Below are 19,076 nucleotides of genomic sequence, written 5' to 3' on the forward strand. Positions count from 1 at the left end.
TAAGAATTTTCTCTAAGCCACCGTCAGAATTTTTTGCACTATGCTTATTCACCTTTTTCAGTGTGAAAACTGCAGAATGTGAGAAATGGGATAGAAGGGGTGGTTGAAGAGGAGGCTCCATAGAATAAGGAATCTGGAAGAATACAGGCACACCTTGGAGATAGTGCAGGTTTGGTTCCAGAGCACTGTAATAAACTGAATATCATCATAGAGCAAGTCACATGAATTTTTTGGTTTCCCAGGGCATATAAAACTTATGTTTATACTATACCGTGTCTATTAAGTGTGCAGTAGCATTATGTCTAAAGAAACAATATACATACTTTAATGAAAAATTATTTTATTGCTAAAAAATGCTAACCATCACCTGAGCCTTCGGCAAAGTCCTAATGTTTTTGCTGGTGGAGGGTCTTGCCTGAATGTTAATGGCTGCTGACTGACCAGAGTGGTGACTGCTGGAGATTGAGGTGGCAGTGGCAATTTCTTAAAATAAGACAACAATAAAGTTTGCCGCATCGATTGACTCTTCCTTTGACGAAAAAATTCTCTGTAGCATGCAGTACTGTTTGATAGCATTTTACCTACAGCAGAACTTCTTGCAAAATCGGAGGTAATCCTCTCAAACCCTGCCTCTGCTTTATCAACTAAGTTTACAGAATATTCTAAATCCTTTGTTGTCATTTCAACACCTTCACAGCATCTTCATCAGGAGTAGATTTCATCTCAAGAAACTACTTTCTTTGCTCACACATGAGGAGCAACTTCTCATCCATGAAAGTTTTATTATGAGACTGCAACAATTCATTCACAACCTCAGGCCCCACTTCTATTTCTAGTTCTCTTGCTATTTCCACCACATCTGCAGTTACTTCCTCCACTGAAGTCTTGAACTCCTCAAAGTCATCCATGGGGGTTGGAATCAACTTCTTCCAAACTCCTGTGAATGTTGATATTTTGACCTCTTCCCATGAATCACGAATGTTCTTAATGGCATCTAGAATGGTGAATCCTTTCCAGAAGGTTTTCAACTGACTTTGCCCAGATCCATCAGAGGAATCACTATCTATGGTAGCTATAGCCTTATGAAATGTATTTCTTAAATAATGAGACTTAAAAGTTGCAATTACTCCTGATTCATGAGCTGCAGAATGGGTGTTGGGTCAGCAGGCATGAAAACAACATGAATCTTGTTGTGCATCTCCATCAGAGCTCTTGGGTCACCAAGTGCATAGTCACTGAGCAGTCATATTTCAAAAGGAATCTTTTTTTCTGAGAAGTTGCTCTCATCAGCGGGGCTTAAAATATTCAGCAATATCCACAGATGTACTGTCATCCAGGCTTTGTTGTTCCATTTAGAGAGCACAGTCAGAGTAGATTTAGCATAATTCTTAAGGGCTCTAGGATTTTCAGAATGGTAAATGAGTACTGACTTCAACTTAAAGTCACCAGCTGCATTAGCCCCTAACAAAAGAGTCAGCCTGTCCTTTGAAGCTTTGAAGCCAGGCACTGACTTTTCCTCTCTAGCTGTGGAAGTCCTAGGTGGCATCTTCTACCGATATAAGGCTGTTTCATCTACATTGAAAATCTGTTGTGCAGTGTAGCCATCTTCATTAATGATCTTAGCTAGATCTTCTGGGTCACTTGCTGCGTTACCTTGTGCTTTTATGTTACGGAGATGACTTCTTTCCTGAAACCTCATGAGCCAACCTCTGCTAACTTCAAACTCTTCTTCTGCAGCTTCCTCACCTCTCTCAGCCTTCATAGAATGGAAGAGAGTTAAAGCTCTGGATTAGGCTTTGGTTTAAGGGAATGCTGTGGCTGGTTGGATCCTCTATCCAGACCACTAAAACTTTCTCCGTATCAGCAATAAGGCTGTTTCACTTTCTCATCATTCGTGGGTTCACTGGAGTAGCACCTTTAATTTCTTTCAATAACTTTTCTTTTGCATTCACAACTTGGCTAACTGTTGGGTGCAAGAGGCCTAGCTTTCAGCCTATCTCAGCTTTCAACTTGCCTTAATCATGTCTAGCTTTTGATTTAAAGTGAGAGACGTGAAACTGTTCCTTTCACTTGAACACTTAGAGGCCACTGTAGGGTTATTAACTGGCCGAATTTCAATATTGTTGTGTTTCAGGGAACAGGCAGGCCCAAGAAGAGGGAGAGAGACGGGGGAACAGCCGTTTGGTGGAGTAGTGAGAGCACACACAAGTTCACTGTCTTACAGGGGCTCAGTTCGTCCCCAAACAATTACAATAGTAACATCAAAGATCACTGATCACCACAACCAATGTAATAATAATGAAAAAGCTTGAAGTATTGCAAGAATTACCAAAATATGATGCAGAGACACAAACTGAGCAAATGCTATTGGAAAACTGGTGCTGATAGACTTGCTCCATGCAGGTTTGCCACAAACTCTCACTTAGTTAAAAACATGGTATCTGTGAAGTGCAATAAGGTATGCCTACATAGACGTCCGTTTACTACAACATAACCCTTAATAGACTTTGAATAAATGCCTATTCAGTAAAGGTAGAAGGTCTTATCGTATCCCTGTCTGCACACGTACGCGTGCATGCACACACACACGCAATGTTAAAGTATGTGGGATTGTCTCCATTACAGCTGCAGAGTTTATGAAAAACAGAAATCAGGATGCAGGTGTTGTCTGTGCCAACATCCTATAAGGAGAAATTAACAAAGCTTCAGCTTCTACTGAATACTTTTCTGAATTGGTGGAATCAGCCACACCTGCGATACTCACATAGAATTATGGAAATTGGAAGCAAAAAGCTGGAGTCTACTGGGAATGACAGGCTCAAGATGAACTCAGCTGGAAAATTTGGCTAACTAAAAGTGACATCCTTTGTGCTGGAATTTTTCTATCTGGAAGCTGCAAAAAGGCTGTAATTATTTCGAGTTTTCAATGCAGCCCTTTTCAAACTAAGCCTTTCCTTTTCTTCATTGCTCTGCACCTTTCCTCCATGTGAACTCAGGTGTTTGCCAAGCACTGAAGTGGGAAATTCATACTGGTTTTATACACACATGCATTTCCAGGGAATGGGAAGCAACACAACTTTTGCATTCTCTATGCCAAGGAAAACAAAAGAATGTTTGTACATCAAAACCTTTATCTTGTGCATAGGCTCAAAATACCTGAGCCTGGCTAAATAAATCATCTAATAAGAAATGGCTGATTAAGGCCAATGAAAATTTCTTTGCAAGTTAGTGCTTTGTCTCCATGGAGAAGCCAATACAAAAACTTAGACTTACCTTGTGGCTTTTGGGTCCCAAATCACAATGTCAGCATCTGAGCCCACAGCTATTCTTCCTTTTCTCGGATACAGATTAAAGATTTTAGCTGCATTTGTGCTGGTAACTGCCACGAACCAGTTTTTATCCATTTTGCCACTGTGCTGTAAAACAATTCAAGGAAGAAAATACATTTCTTTTCCTGATAAATGATAAAACACTAAAAATCTCCTGTCAATCAAAGTATAAGAATTTTCTCTCTTAGAACCAAATAAAACTGCATCTAATTTCTTATATCGTGAAGCCAAACATACCTGTGACTACTGATAAATCTTAAACAATCATAATGATAATGATGGGGATGAATGGGGTTATATATGGAAGCCTGAAGATAATTTTTCAAAAACCTATCAGCTTAACAAAACAGCCCCATTAATTTTTCCCATTCTTTCCAAAATCACACAGACAAGAGCTAAATACTGGTAACAATATTTCCAATTCTTGTTTAAAGTTTACTACCACCACCTACTACATTTATAATCTGGGCCTAAGATTTATGAGATGATCATGTAGACATTATATGGAATATTATAGAGTTAAAATAAGATAGACCTATAATTCAGGTGACAATGCTTTTAGAAATCAACTAAGAGGTTCAATTTTGTGCTACTGAAATTTACATGAACCAACAGTCATGGACAGTCTGCTATAAGAGATTTTAATATGGACAAACTTCAGTGGGATGTGATCCCTCTAAAATGATTTGTTTTTAAATGTTGAGAATTTATCCCTATGTACATTTACATGGCAAGAGCATCCTTAAGGTTTATTTAATTACCAAAGGGTCCCCATCTCATAAAAACATTAAGAACCATGTCCTGAAAGTAATTTTCCCCTAAATAAACCATCTGAATGTTTCAGAAAATAACATAGGCTCCTGTATATTATGAAGAAGTATTTGATCACTTTAAAGCCATTTATACACTTTATATATTATGAAAATCTGCTGTAATGAAGGTACTCATTGTAATTCACACAAGTTCAAAGTGAAAGGTTGGACTGTTATCAAGAAAGTCTAAGCAAAGAGAAAGAGAAGAAAAGTCATCTGGGATGCTTAGAATTAGGGTAGAGGTAGCAGGGGGTGGAGAGGACAATTGGTAGAAGATAGGGCTGTAGAGATGTTTTGAAGATCCTTGCATGTAAATTAACTGTTCAAATATCATCCAATAAGTAATGCTGAAAATTAAAGGATTTTAGAGAGGAAAGTAGCATGAACAGACCCTGGTGTTTGAAAGGCAACTCTGGTCTTAGAGTATGGGATAGATTGTAGTAAGCCAGAGAGTGGAGGCAGGGGCACCAGCTGTGAGACTACTGCAATGGTCCAAACAAGACATGGGGCTCAAAGTAGAATGGTGGACATGATGGTGGAAATAAGGAGGCATTTTGGAAATAAAATTGACAAGACCTGGTAAAATATTAGAGCTAGAAGTGAGGGGTATGTGTAAGAGATTCTGAGGTGTGAGATGTGATTAATGTGCCATTGAAGGGAGGGGTTCTGAGAGATGGGTGAGAATGGCATGACAATGGGGACCTCAGGTCTTACCAGGCAAGTCTCCACTGCTGATCTTTACAACTACACTTGTCAGCTGGCTGGATAGGCTAACATATGAACATTTAGCCATTTGATTCTTCTTCATCCTCAGGTAGAAAATTTTAAATCATGAAATTTTTAAAAAAATCTTTCTATATTTTGGATTATTATTTATGTAACCTCATACAGCAGTTTTTTTTTTTTTTTTTTATAATATTATCCTCATTTTATTTATTTATTTATTATTTTTTTTATTTTTTATTTTTTTTTAATGATATTCTTGTCTGCTTACATTCTTTTTTTTTTATGTATGTATGTATGTATGTATGTATGTATGTATGGCTGTGTTGGGTCTTCGTTTCTGTGCGAGGGCTTTCTCTAGTTGTGGCAAGCGGGGGCCACTCTTCATCGCGGTGCGTGGGCCTCTCACTATTGCGGCCTCTCGTTGCCGCGCACAGGCTCCAGACGCGCAGGCTCAGTAATTGTGGCTCACGGGCCGAGTTGCTCCGCGGCATGTGGGATCTTCCCAGACCAGGGCTCAAACCCGCGTTCTCTGCATTGGCAGGCAGATTCTCAACCACTGCGCCACCAGGGAAGCCCCATACAGCAGTTTTTAAAACATAATATCCAAAAGTTCTTTAAAAGGGATATCTACATTTTTATATGAAAAGGAGGTATGAACGTAATAAAAATTCTTCATGTCCTTTCAATCATTCCAAGTATTTATATCAGTGACACATGAGGAACTAGGATTCAAAAACATGGAAATCAAGTCGAAGTGCTATTACATTTCAAAGATTTCAAGAATAATCCTCTAGGTACCCAATCTAAATTTATCCCCTAATGTCTGCATCATGGTGCAAAGCATCCTCTAAACCATGCAGAGAAGAAAATTGTTTTTCATTATTATCTTGGGGGATGGCATGGTGGTGGTGATACTGTTGTATTCCCAGTTTCCACTCTAGTGAAAACAATCAAAAAACTTCTCTATGAAGGCTTTTGCCACTCTGGTCCTAAAATGGGCCAGATTCTGGCTGAAAAATCAGGCAAAACAGACTGAATCCTGTGAAACTCACCACGCCTTTTTCCCATGTTACTGACATCCGGTCCTCAACACCATTCACTCCATTGGGAATCTTAGTAAAATCATCCTTCCCAAGAGCTTTCTGGCAGGTGTTGAAAGTGCAGTGGTCAGACCCTGTTATGGTTACATCACCACTGTAAAAGAGAAACACACAAGAGCAATAGGGGTGAGTAGATAGAATATGTCAGGAGGAAGCTACCATAACCTTCCCTGGTCTCTGGACCCCATTCTCAACTGACAGTCAGAAAACTGCAATGGAGAATGAGCAGCTTTTTTCAAGTACATATTTCACCCATGCCTGTCTCTATTCCAGGAAACACTTTTGGAGAATAATACTCTTACATGAAGCATGATGAAGGATCGTGCTTGGGTCAGAAAAAGTGGGTTCTAGGCTCCATCACCTATTGGTTATATGACTATGAGTTTGTCCAATGCTCAGTTTCTCATCTAGAAATTGGTAATTATATATACTTGATGACAATTATTCAGGATCACTGGCAATAACATAAGTGAACATTTCTTGTGAGTACAGAACTACACAAAGATGAACCAGGGTGATTCACATGAACAGAGGCAGCCCCTGGCCACATGGCAACGTTGTGATGAGCAGAGGTGGGACACTGGCTGAGGATGTTGAGGTCACGAGCAACAGGAATTGTGCTTTGACCTGTGAGTCACCTCGGGGATGTAGAAGGCTGAAGGAGGTAGGAGCCTGAAAGGAAATGGCAAGTGAACTCTTGGACAGTCTGTGGTGAAAAGCTCTTTGTTAACCTGGATCTGAGTATCCGTGAATGGGGAATGTCTGAATGTCCACGAATGGTGTATTTCTCAAGAAAAAATGATCAAAATGTCTCCCAAAACAGCATCTGAAAATAGTTTGGATGGCCTTTCATGGGGATAACCTGCTCAGAGGGTAGGATTTTGCCTTTCACCTCTCCAGTGGCTCTGCCCTAGATCATCATCTCTTGTATCTATACAACAAGCACATCTGGTTCCTGGGCTATATCAGCATAGAAAAATATTCAAGACTATTCTGTACAATAAAAATGGGGCATATTGAAGAGACCTGGTCCTAGGCAGCAAGAGATAGAAAAGACAACGAAAAAATCAGAGCAGAGGAAAATTTCAGTAAAAATGATCTGATTTCTCTGTGGCCAGGAGAGATTTTACACCACATCATAACACAATTAAGCCAATGCTTTTGGGTCTCCAGATGAAGGATTCCCCAGGGCCTGTGAGATCAAGTAGAACAGAAGACTGGGAGGTCAATGGAAGGTCCAGATGGTAGGACAAGATCTCCTACACTCAAAACACTCAAGTTTTGGGACTAGCAAAACATCTTCTTTTGGCAAAACATCTTACAATCATCTACTAAACTATTACTTAGCCAATAGATTCATGAGGAAGTCAGGCGTTGAAGGGTCCGGTCGTAGGGGTGGACCCATAACGTGATGGGCTGCATGGGGCCATTCTCTATTCCAGTAGTGAGTGCCAGCTGTGCCGAGACCTGCTGCGATGGGTTCTCCATAGACCACCTTCCCTGGAAAGTTCAAAGGGAAGCGTTCAGCACCTCGATTTGCTCTTAAGAGAGCCATTTGACAAACACATAAATATTAGTCTTCTCTGTCCTACATAAACTACAATTTACCTCTCTGATCAGGACTGAAAAGTAAAATCTACTGTTTACTGAGCCTTTACTATGCTCCAGTCAGTGTGCATTGCGTGTTGTGGTAGATGATTGTACCCACTCGCTGATATTAGGCTTGGCCTCATGGCTTCCTTTGGCCAATTATATATGAATAGAAGTAACATGTGCTGCTTCCAAGCAGAACCTGTTAAAGCCACAACGAGTTCTCCCTCTGTCATGAGACCAGTAGAAGCTGCTTCTTCAGGTGTGTCTCAGAATGAAGAGACTATAGAGCAGAGGCATAGCCAACCGATGATGGATATGAGTATGAATAAGAAATAAATCTCTGCCATTGTAAGCCATTGATATTTTTGGTTAATTTGTAACTGTAGCATAACCTAGCAAAAGCTGGCTGATATATGTGCCATTCTAATGGAATCTTCTCAAAAACCCTATCTGGGAAAAGCTATTATTATCTCCATTAAAGTATGAGTCCTGGGCATATATCTAGAGAAAACTATAATTCAAAAAGATACATGCACCCTGATGTTCACTGCAGCACTATTTACAATAGCAACCTAAATGGAAGACATGGAAGCAACCTAAATGTCCATCAACAGGTGAATGGATAAAGAGGATGTGGTACATGTATACAATGGAATATTACTCAGCCATAAAAAATAATGAAATTATGCCATTTGCAGCAACATGGATGGACCTAGAGATTATCATACACTAAGTGAAGTAAGCCAGACAGAGAAAGAGAAATAGCATATGATATGGCTTATATGTGGAATCTAAAAAACAATGATACAAACGAACTTATTTACAAAACAGAAATAAGACCCACAGACATAGAAAACAAACTTATGGTTACCAAAGGGGAAGGGAGGGAGGGATAAATTAGGAGCTTGGGATTAGCAAATACACACTACTATATGTAAAACAGATAAACAACGAGGACCTACTGTATAGCACAGGGAACTATATTTAATATTTTGTAATAATCTATAAGGGAAAAGAATCTGAAAAAGAATATATATATATATGTATATATGTGTATAACTGAATCACTTTGCGGTACACCTGAAACTAACACAGCATTGTAAATCAACTATATTTTAAGAGAATAAATAAAGATAAAACTTTTAAAAAAAGATGAGGTTAAGGCTTATAGGATTAAGTAACTTCTGTACAGTTAAATTACATGCACTCAGCATAGATGGGGTGGAGAAGGTAGGGTCCGAATCCAGGCATTTTGACTTGAGTGGTCCTAACCTCTACACTATACTATCCTGATGACAATGATCATATGGTCATACGGAGTCCAACCACACTATATCTCTGTTGCAAGTAGATTGATCATCTTTGCACACCCTTAAGGTATAAACCTCCTCTAAAAACTTATGTTAAATAAAATAACACTCAGATAATAAAATTGTAGCCAGGAATGCATATTTATAAAATCATGCAAATGAGGCCATCAAAAGCACACTATGTTAGAAAAGTTAATAGCTTGTAGTGAATTTGAATTTAAAATCAGGAGCCTATCTCTGATTAGGATTTGTCAGCATAATAGATTCTTTGGCACCAACCTGCTCATATCCAAGCAGTCATGAAGGAGAGTGCACAGAAAGGAGAAGCTGGCATCCCAATTACTTCACTCTGGTTAACCAGATGCCAGACTTTAGTTAAAATCCTGATACACAACTGAAATGCACTGATTTCCTCAGAGTCCTGACCGTGGATGGCCACCAGCTGCCTGAGTCATATTGAGTTGGAACGTAGCACCCTATTACCTCACAGATCATTTCTCCCCAAAATGAGCCATCTTCCTCCAGTGAGCCTAGGGATTTGAAAAACCCTGAAAGCAAGGCTGCTTGAAGCCTAACCAACTTTGCCTCTTATGTAACCTAGCATCAAACTACTGTTAATAAAAGTTATCCTCCAAGAACTTAGCCACGGCTAATATCCTTCACTTTCACGATATACACACATTCGGTGAATCCCACCCCGTTTCTTACTGTCCTATTCCCAGAAAAGAGGAAATGCCGTTAGTATCTCCTTCTGGTGTACCGAACAAGAAACAATCACTTTTAACATGAACTAAGAGGTAATGCACTATTTACTGGAGAGATAACAGGACAGGCATGGTATTGTATTTGCAGGTACAAAGAGACCTTCCTATTCCAAGAGAACTTCTTATGGATGCTTGGACAATGCAAACCTCAGATTCTTGATCTGCAATCGCTTTACAAGTTGACAACTCAGGATTTTTCCTGGTACTTCATTACAGAGGAAAGAGTCTAATCACATGTTCTGTTCAATCATTTGGCCCATCAAGGTGGTATGGGAATACAGTTCCAAAATTTCTACAATTTTAATAGCTCTCAGGAAAAATTAAAAGTGTCAGCATCTACCAGGAGTTTGCCAGGACTCTTTTGAAACCAGATGACAGGTAATTTCCTTGGAAGGGCTTAGCACCTTTAAAATATGACGTGCCACTTTTTGGGTATATACAACAATCTCTTCGTTAACAGGGTTATCTTCAGCTGTCTCCCCATTAATTATCTGTAAGTACTTTAAAAAATGAAAAAATAAAAAAGTAAAAATTTCTAACTATTCTTCCCTGTATTTCACAATGGTTCTAAGACATTTTTCAAAGGACTAAACAGCATGCAAGCTGTAGAAAGGAAACAAGGGGCCTGGATAATACATAAATTGAAGAATCAAACTAGATTAATTAAGCATAATGGCGGATTCTGTTAGATTTGGGCCAGAAATAAAGTAGTAATAAACATATCTAATGTATGTATAGCACTCTAGAGTTTGCAAATACAGCTTGAAGATCATACACCTTACTTGACCTTCATGGCAACGCAAACACTGATTTGACAGACAAAGAAACTGACACTCAATAGGACTAATTTGTCTATGACACAGGGGTAGTGAGTGGTACATTAGAATTAGAATCCTAGTATACTGATAACATACCATACATACGCAGTATGTTAGTAGGAAAAGTATCATTTTTCATTTCTTGGTAAAGAGCATGTATTTTTAAAAGTCAACCATAAGATCTGTGGACATGGTTAAGCAATTTTCCAATTTCACTTACTGGTTTGATTTGCTACACTTAACAGGTTAGTAATGAAAAGTCCTAAATCTGTTCTAGTCTGATACTCTCCTGATTACATTCGAGACCAGACGATTTCAGCAACTCCTGGGAGACAGTACATATCCATCATTAATATCCTCCCACTGTCTCGGCAAGTTTCACATTATGTTGTATCCTGTCTCCCCATACGTGTTCTCTCCTTCTTTCTCCATCCTTTAGCTCAAAACCAAAAGAGTCTTCACTTATGATGCAATCTCCCAGTTAAAGGAGTTCCGCTCTCTGAGAGACTGTTACAACTTCCAAATAGTGAAACATGTCAAACCAACCAAAACTACGCCCCATCCCTGACCAGACAGCCCATTGTTTATTAGATGAAAGTGACAGAGCAGATGTTAACATCTTGTCTGAATTTGGGAGCAGCATGTAATCAAGTCATGGGATCTTTTAGAAAAGGTTGAAAGATGCAGAGAAGCTGGCATAGGTGCCCAGGAGTGGAAGCACTGCCTGCCAAACACAAGGCCAAACACTTTTATAAAAATAATTTCTCCCAGCTAGAAGGATAAAGTAGAACCTTCCTGGGCTTTGCTTGCATTCAAAATATTACACTTACAAAGAAAGAAAATAATTGAGAAGGAAAATATGTAGAAGCAGCATAATAAAGTAGATCACACAGATTTAGGTTCAAATCCTGATCTTGCTTTTAGTTGGTGACCTTGTGCATGATAAGTCATTGCTCTTGGTCTCAGTTTTTCTCATCTATGAAATGGGATCATAAAGTCCCTCTAGTGTGGCAATTTTGTGAGGATCAAACAACTTAACGTATACGAAAATACCTAGCATCTTCCTGGGATCCTGCAGTCACTTCATGTTATGAGCTGAATTGTGTCCCTTGTCAAAATTCACATGTTAAAGTCCTAACCCCCAGTATCTCAGAATGTGACTGTATTTGGAGATAGGGCGCTTTAAAGAGGTAATTAGGTTAAAATGAGGTCATTAGAAGTGAGCCCTCATTCAATACGACTGGGGTCCTTATAAGGAGAGGAAATCTGGACACACACACACACACAGAGGGAAGACAACGTGAAGACACAGGGAGGAGACAGCCCTTCCAAGCCAAGGAGAGAGGTCTGGAGCGCACGCATCCTTCCTTCAGTGCCCACAGGAAAACCAATGTTGCCAACACTTAGGTCTTGAACTTCTAGCCTCCAGGACTGTAAGAAAATTAATTTCCGTTGTTTTAAGCCACCCAGTCTGTGGTACTTTGTTAGAGCAGCAAACAAATACATTCTACAAATGTTAGTTTCCTTATGGTTACACAATTCTTTTTTTTTTTTTTAATCTTTTAAAATGGGCAGTCTTGAACTGCTTTGCAGTTGGACATAAGGTAAATCATCTTGTTCTAAATTTAAAGGACAAGGGATGTTCGAATGTTCATGCACAAGAGAGAAAAAAGGAAGCCTGAGATTCAAATCCACCTTAACTCGGGCACACATCAACCCTTTCTTAGGAAAAGCACTGGTTACCAAGCATCAGCTCATAGTACTTGCGTGAGATTTGGTTTCTCTATTTAGCACCAACAAGCAGGGGGCAGTGTGACCACATGGGCAGAGAGTGGCCTCTGTGTGGCCCTTTTTCCCTGTTAGTCCCCAAATACAAAAGAAATACGCTGTGGGGGGGGCAGAGTTTAAATAAAATGGAAAATAGGACATCTAAACCTCTCTGTAAGAGAAGTTTATATTTTACAGCAATAAGCCTAGAAAATAAAGCTTTCTACAACATGGAAAACCAAAACCAAAGCAAAGCGAAGCAAACAAAAACCCCCAACCATCATGTAGCCCAGTTCACTGTGAGCTACCTGAGAACCAAAGTTATCTTAATCATTTTTGCAAATCCAATGCCAAGAGCACAGTGCCAAGCATATATTAGATGTCCAATAACTTGGTTTTTTATGAAAAGCATAAAGAAAACATTTTATTAATAAGTTCAAGTGACAGTCATATTTATACCCTAAAGACACAAATATGGATATAAAATAGAATTAGCTTTATTAAGGTAAATTAAAACAAGTTAAACAGGGAACTAAAAAAAAGTACTGAAAATTTCAGTCATTAATTGGTAAACAAATTTATTATAACAGATATACACCAAAGAGAGCATCAAGTAAGTTGCTGGGAGAAATCGCCACCATTCTAAGCAAAGCACCAGAAAAGTAATGAATCCATATGCATGCAAGTTTTACTGGGAGGTGGGAAGGAGAGGTGAACAATATGTTTTTTTAAACATTATTAATTCCATATGTCAATACACAGCAGAAAAGGAACATCGATACCCAAAGCTACTCAAACCAAAGTAAAAAGTACCTCTGCCACTGAAACAAATGACATATATTGACACATATACTATTTGGACAAAGACTAGAGTACAGTGAGTGAGAGAGGTCTGAGAGTGGTAGGTGGGAACTTGTATATGAGATACAACTTCAGCTGGTTTGTCCAACTTTATACTGGGGGTATGGAGCAAGGGAGGGGGGATTCTGCTTCTGGAAGAAAAGGATAACACTCTAGGGACAGCCTTCTGATTCCTTTGCCTCATTTTTTGCAAAAGTGGCTTCTCACAGTAAAGATGGGAACTAACCTAGTTACTCAACTTAGATTAACTGAGACTTGAAATAAGCATGAAATTGAAATTCCTTGCAAACGGTCAAAGGCAACTCAGCTTTCCATGGCTTGCATGTGAAAGCTTTCTTCTTTTCCCTGTAACCTGCTTTTCACTTTTTATTGCAGGTGCTGAATGCTAAAAGGAAATATCATGGTAGGGAAACCGCAGGCTTTGAAAGAAAGTTGATGGACTGAACATGCATTCCCGTCTCTTGCTTCCCAGTTCACATCAAACCCTGGTGAAGATGTACAACAGATGAACAAAATCCAAAACTGTGCTGAGAATAAAAAGAGGAACCATGGCCGACCAGAGGTTATGACAGATTGTAGGAAGACAGAAAGCTGATGGGATGGCAATGTTTATAAAGGAAAGTAGAAGCAGCTACAGCTTGAACTCAAACGAGCAGAAGGGTCATGACAGACACTCCTCCTGGTGTGGGGAAGGGGATGAGTTGGGGCAGTTAGCCCTCATCCCACCCTCTGCCTGGGGAACAAAGCTTTCTAAGGTGGTGCTGATGCTACAGAGTGACGCTCACCTGAAAACCGAAGCTCACCAGTGACCACGCCCCATTTACATTCACAAAGTTCATAGTCTCATTGTTGCTGCTCTCATTTGGGGGCGGGGCCTGCTCAACAGCAGAGGGAATCCACACCAGCTCCTTACTCTAATCACCTGAACTGTCCAGTCATGAATACAGACAGCCCAAGATCACCAGACACTTAAAGAAAAAACAAACAACATAAAAAGAAGGGCCAAGATGTTTAAAAAAAAAACTGAAAAATTGACTCAGCAAGAAACAAAGATAATCCAGGAAACAGAATTAAAAAAAGAAAAAAATCTCTGTTAGTATTCTAATGAGGTCAAAAAGATCTCATCTATTGAAGGAAAAAAATTTAAAAGTAAGCAACTGTAGGAAAAAAAAAGAGCTATCAGAGAACAAGTGTTTTCTTGGAAATAAATATATGATTACCAAAATTAAAGTTTATTAGAAGGAAAGAAGAAGTAAACAAAATCCTTTCCTAAAATACAGAGCAAAAAGCAGGTTTTTTTTAAAGGTGAAAGTAGTTAAAGGACATGGAGGCTTAGTTCAAGAGGTCTTATACTGGAGTTCCAAGAGAGGAACAGAGAAAATTAATATGAAGGAAATAATAGAAGAAAAATTTTCAGAATCAAAGATCAGCCTTCAGGGGCGTCCCTGGTGGCTCAGTGGTTAAGAATCTGCCTGCCAATGCAGGGGACACGGGTTCGAGCCCTGGTATGGGAAGATCCCACATGCCACGGAGCAAATAAGCCCGTGAGCCACAACTACTGAGCCTGCGCGTCTGGAGCCTGTGCTCCGCAACGAGAGAGGCAACGATAGCGAGGGGCCCACGCACCGCGATTAAGAGTGGCCCCCGCTTGCCGCAACTGGAGAAAGCCCTCACACAGAAACGAAGACCCAACACAGCCAAAAATAAATAAATAAATTAAAAAAAAAAAAAAAAAGATCAGCCTTCAGATTAAACAGACATCTGAACATGAAGGTGAATTTTTAAAAATCCTACTGCTAAACATAGTCTTAATATAATTTCTGGAAGTCTAAAATGAAGAGGAAATATAAAAATCTTCCGGATGGTGAAAAAAGTAGCAAACGGACATGAATTTTATTGGCATTTGTCTATGTATCAGTAACACTAGACACCAGAAGAGAATGAAATGGTGCCCTTATAATTCACAAGGAAGTAATTCTGAACCTAGAATTCTATGTCCATTCAAGTTGCAAACAAGCTTGAGGACAAAGAATCAGAAAATTTACCTTCTAACACTCTTCCTTTAAAACTCACATGAGAGGGACTTCCCTGGTGGTCCAGTGGTTAAGAATCTGCCTTCCAGCACAGGGGACACAGGGAACTAAGATCCCACATGCTGCAGGGCAACTAAGCCCCGATGCAGCGAAATAACTAACTAAATAAATATTTTTTTAAAAAATCACATGAGAGGGGCTTCCCTGGTGGCGCAGTGGTTGAGAATCTGCCTGCCAATGCAGGGGACATGGGTTCGAGCCCTGGTCTGGGAAGATCCCACATGCCGCAGAGCAACTGGGCCCATGAGCCACAACTACTGAGCCTGAGCGTCTGGAGCCTCTGCTCCGCAACAAGAGAGGCCGCGATAGTGAGAGGCCCACGCGCCACGATGAAGAGGGGCCCCCACTTGCCGCAACTGGAGAAAGCCCTCGTACAGAAACGAAGACCCAACACAGCCAAAAATAAAAATAATAAATAAATAATAAATACAAAATTTAAAAACAAAAACATAAAATCTGGAAAAAAGTTGAACACCTATATATCCACTGCAGACTTTACAATTAGTATTTAAAAAAAAAAAAATTACATGAGAATCTTCACAGTAATTCAAGGAAAGGGGAGAGATGGGATCCAAGAAACAGTATATCCAACCTAGGATTCTGTGAAAAGAAATCCAAGGATGGCATCTCTACAGCTTGGAAAGTATAAAAATAAAGCAGAAAGCCAAAAAGATTCTCCTCCTAAAAAAATATCTCTGCAAGAAGAGCTGATTCATTTCAATAGAAGCTGATTCCATTCAATAGAAGGTATGAGGTAGAAGCTGGAAAATCTTCATGATACAGTAAAGAAGGTGTACATGTTTCTTTTCTGAACCTATATTCAAAAGAGCTAACTGGAAAAATTCCAAGCCCAAAAAAACTTTACAAGACAATAATGGTCTAAATATGTAGCCAATTAAAATAAGGCATGCCGTTAATCTTATGGGAGTGTAGGAAAGGAAACCCACTTCACCTTGACACTTGGCGATGGCCTCTCCAAGAGTTAAATGACATTAGCTTTCACTCTCAAGTTAGTGATATAAATTCCTCTGAGGTTCTCTTCTCCTGAATTGTTTCTACCAAGAAGAATATTTCCACAATCTTACTTTAAAACAGTTCTAAATTTTAGACCTAACCTATAGACAAAGCTTGGAAGACCTGATTCTAGTTCTAGAGCCAACTGAAAATGTGGTAACTCCTGTCCATGTAAAGATAATAATACGGCTGAAAGAAGTCGGGAGGGGGCAGAGAGGGTGATGCTGGGCCTCTCAATTCCTTCTCAGCCTAGTAGAGAATAAAGAGATACCACACACAAAAAATAGCCAAAATACATAAATTTAAGTAATATTACCTGAAGTGAACATTTACTACTAACAAAACTCAGGAGGTGAGAGGTAAGATTTATGTAGGCTAGACTGTTCTTTTTTTTTTTTTTTTAAGGATTTTCTTATTTATTTATTTATTTATTTATTTATTTATTTATTTTTGGCTGTGTTGGGTCTTCGGTTTGTGCGAGGGCTTTCTCCAGTTGCGGCAAGCGGGGGCCACTCTTCATCGCGGTGCGGGGACCGCTCTTCATCGCGGTGCGCGGGCCTTTCTCTATCGCGGCCCCTCCCGTCGCGGGGCATAGGCTCCAGACGCGCAGGCTCAGCAATTGTGGCTCACGGGCCCAGCTGCTCCGCGGCATGTGGGATCTTCCCAGACCAGGGCTCGAACCCGTGTCCCCTGCATTAGCAGGCAGATTCTCAACCACTGCGCCACCAGGGAAGCCCTAGACTGTTCTTTTTTCATCACTCAGAGTCAAGTGATACTGTCAAAAATTTATAAGTCACTACTTACAAATTTATGGTTTAGAAATTTGAAGGAAACCACCAAAAAAACAGACATGGTTAAAAATTGCTAGTTCCAAGGACTGAGCTGAGAGAGATAGAAGATGTTTACTCTTCACTTAATAGATTCTTGATCATTTCCATTTCTGGAATGTTTTCTCCTTTTAACAATGATAAAAAAATAACAAAATGATGGCAATATTTTAAATAAATTTGTTAAAAATGTAAGGCCAATAAACAAAACCAATTAAATATAAACTTGGTATCTGCATTTCCCAACTCTGTAAACTGATTTCTTCTGGAACAGGGTGGACGGTAATAAAAAATGTGGGCTTTGGAGTTGGATAGACTTGAATTTCAGGTTTAGCACGTACTAGTAAAGTGATCATGGGCTTAATTTACCAAACTTTTCCAAGCCTCAATTTCATCAGTCACAAAACAGTGAAAAAATTTAGCTTGAAGCATTGTTATGACAATTTAAAAAAATATTGTATATTACAATGCATTGATGAGATAATATATAATAAAACTTGAAACGAGATAAAGGATATATTAAAATATGTGCCAAGCACATATTAAGCACTCAACAAAGTTAGCTGTTATAATCATTAACCCTCAGGTCGCTATCTTTGGGGTATATAGTTGGCAATTCAACAATAAAATGCAAGGTAATAAGAGCATTGTATTGCTAGGCAACTATAATAGAGACAGTTACTAATCGGGTATCTTTTGTGCCTCCTGGGGCAGTGAGTCTCAAATTCAATACGCACAGGAATCACCTGGGGTTCTGGTTATAAGGGCACATTCTGATTCAGTGCATCTGCGATGAGGTCCAAGGACCTGCATCGCTAACGAGCTCTCACGGGATGTCAGCACTGTGTTCCAGGGACCACACTCTGAGTGGCAAGGCCCTAGATGATGGAATGGGCTGGCAAAGGTATCTACAGATGTTCATATTACAAATCTATAAGGCTGAATTTTTTCTTCTTTAAACAAGATAACAATGAATAGATGTATCTTGCTCTTTTATGTTCAGAAATTACGTTAGATAATAAATGCATACAGAGTAGAGGAATCTTCTCTAAAAGGTCAGTGTGTCCACCAGCTCTTGTCACTCTGTACTCCCCATGGATCTGCCCTTGGATTGGCTGATGCAGTCACCATGTGAATGGATTGACACTGCTTGACCACCTGTGAGAGGTCACATGCCAGCGATGGAACAATCTCTCGTGCTAATTTATTCTGGACCTCTGCTGCCTCTGAAAATTGCACGTTAGAGTATTTTCACAAGTGTTATTACGGTAAATCATTTGGGCTGACATTTTAAGTATTTCATGTTTACAACCCCTTTGCAAAGGGATTTAGCAACGTCCAAAAAGTAGATATGCACTTGCCCTTTGAACCATTTCCAGGTTCTCATTTCTAGGACTCTACCCTGAGGCTACCCTTTTGTGGGAGACAGAATAATGGTGCCCCAAAGATGTCCATGTCCTAATCCCCATAGCCTGTGAATATGTTAACCCTACTTGGCAGAAGGGACTTCACCGATGTGAGTAAATTAAGGATCTTGAGATAGGGAGATTATCCTGAATTAATTAGGTGGGTTCAATGTCATCCAAGGACCCTTAAAGTAGAAGAGAGAGATCAGAATAATGCAATGTTCTCCATCCACCATTGCTGGCTGTGAAGATGGAGGAAGGGAGACAGGAACAAAGGAATGTAGGTGGTCTCTAGAAGCTAGAGAAGGCAAGGAAGGGCATACCCCCTAGAGCCTCCAGAAGGAACACAGCCCTGCTAACACCTTGGTTCCAGCCCAGTGTGACCGATTGCAGACTTCCGACCTCCAGAGCTATAAGATAATAAATTTGTGTTGTTTTAAGCCATTAGGTTTGCTGTAATTTGTTACAGCAGTAATAGGAGACTAATACACCTTCCACAAATATGAAATAGCATAGGCATAGGACATCACTGTGGTTTTATTTGTAACAGCTAAAGATTGGAAACGACCCAAATATCCATAATTAGAGACTAGTTGAACAAATACAGTGGCATGCTCTGCACCTGTAAACAAGAATGAGGAAGCTCTCTATACCTA

At 39.6% G+C, this 19,076-nt stretch overlaps 1 protein-coding gene across 1 annotated transcript in view; it reads right to left on the reverse strand.

The window, feature by feature from the left end:
• Positions 1-1,671: 1,671 nt before the first annotated feature.
• Positions 1,672-19,076, reverse strand: part of LOC130708491 (dihydropyrimidinase-like) — a 35,998-nt gene continuing 18,593 nt past the window's right edge. Inside the window, exons 3-6 of the mRNA XM_057549138.1 lie at positions 7,311-7,467; positions 5,920-6,061; positions 3,274-3,416; positions 1,672-1,756 (exon numbers count right to left, since the gene is read on the reverse strand). Coding sequence (XP_057405121.1) covers positions 1,696-1,756; positions 3,274-3,416; positions 5,920-6,061; positions 7,311-7,467 — 503 coding nt within the window. The 3' untranslated portion in view covers positions 1,672-1,695. The remainder of the gene's footprint in view (positions 1,757-3,273; positions 3,417-5,919; positions 6,062-7,310; positions 7,468-19,076) is intronic.

This window comes from Balaenoptera acutorostrata, chromosome 6 (genome assembly GCF_949987535.1).
Source record: "Balaenoptera acutorostrata chromosome 6, mBalAcu1.1, whole genome shotgun sequence".
Lineage (NCBI taxonomy): Eukaryota > Metazoa > Chordata > Mammalia > Artiodactyla > Balaenopteridae > Balaenoptera > Balaenoptera acutorostrata.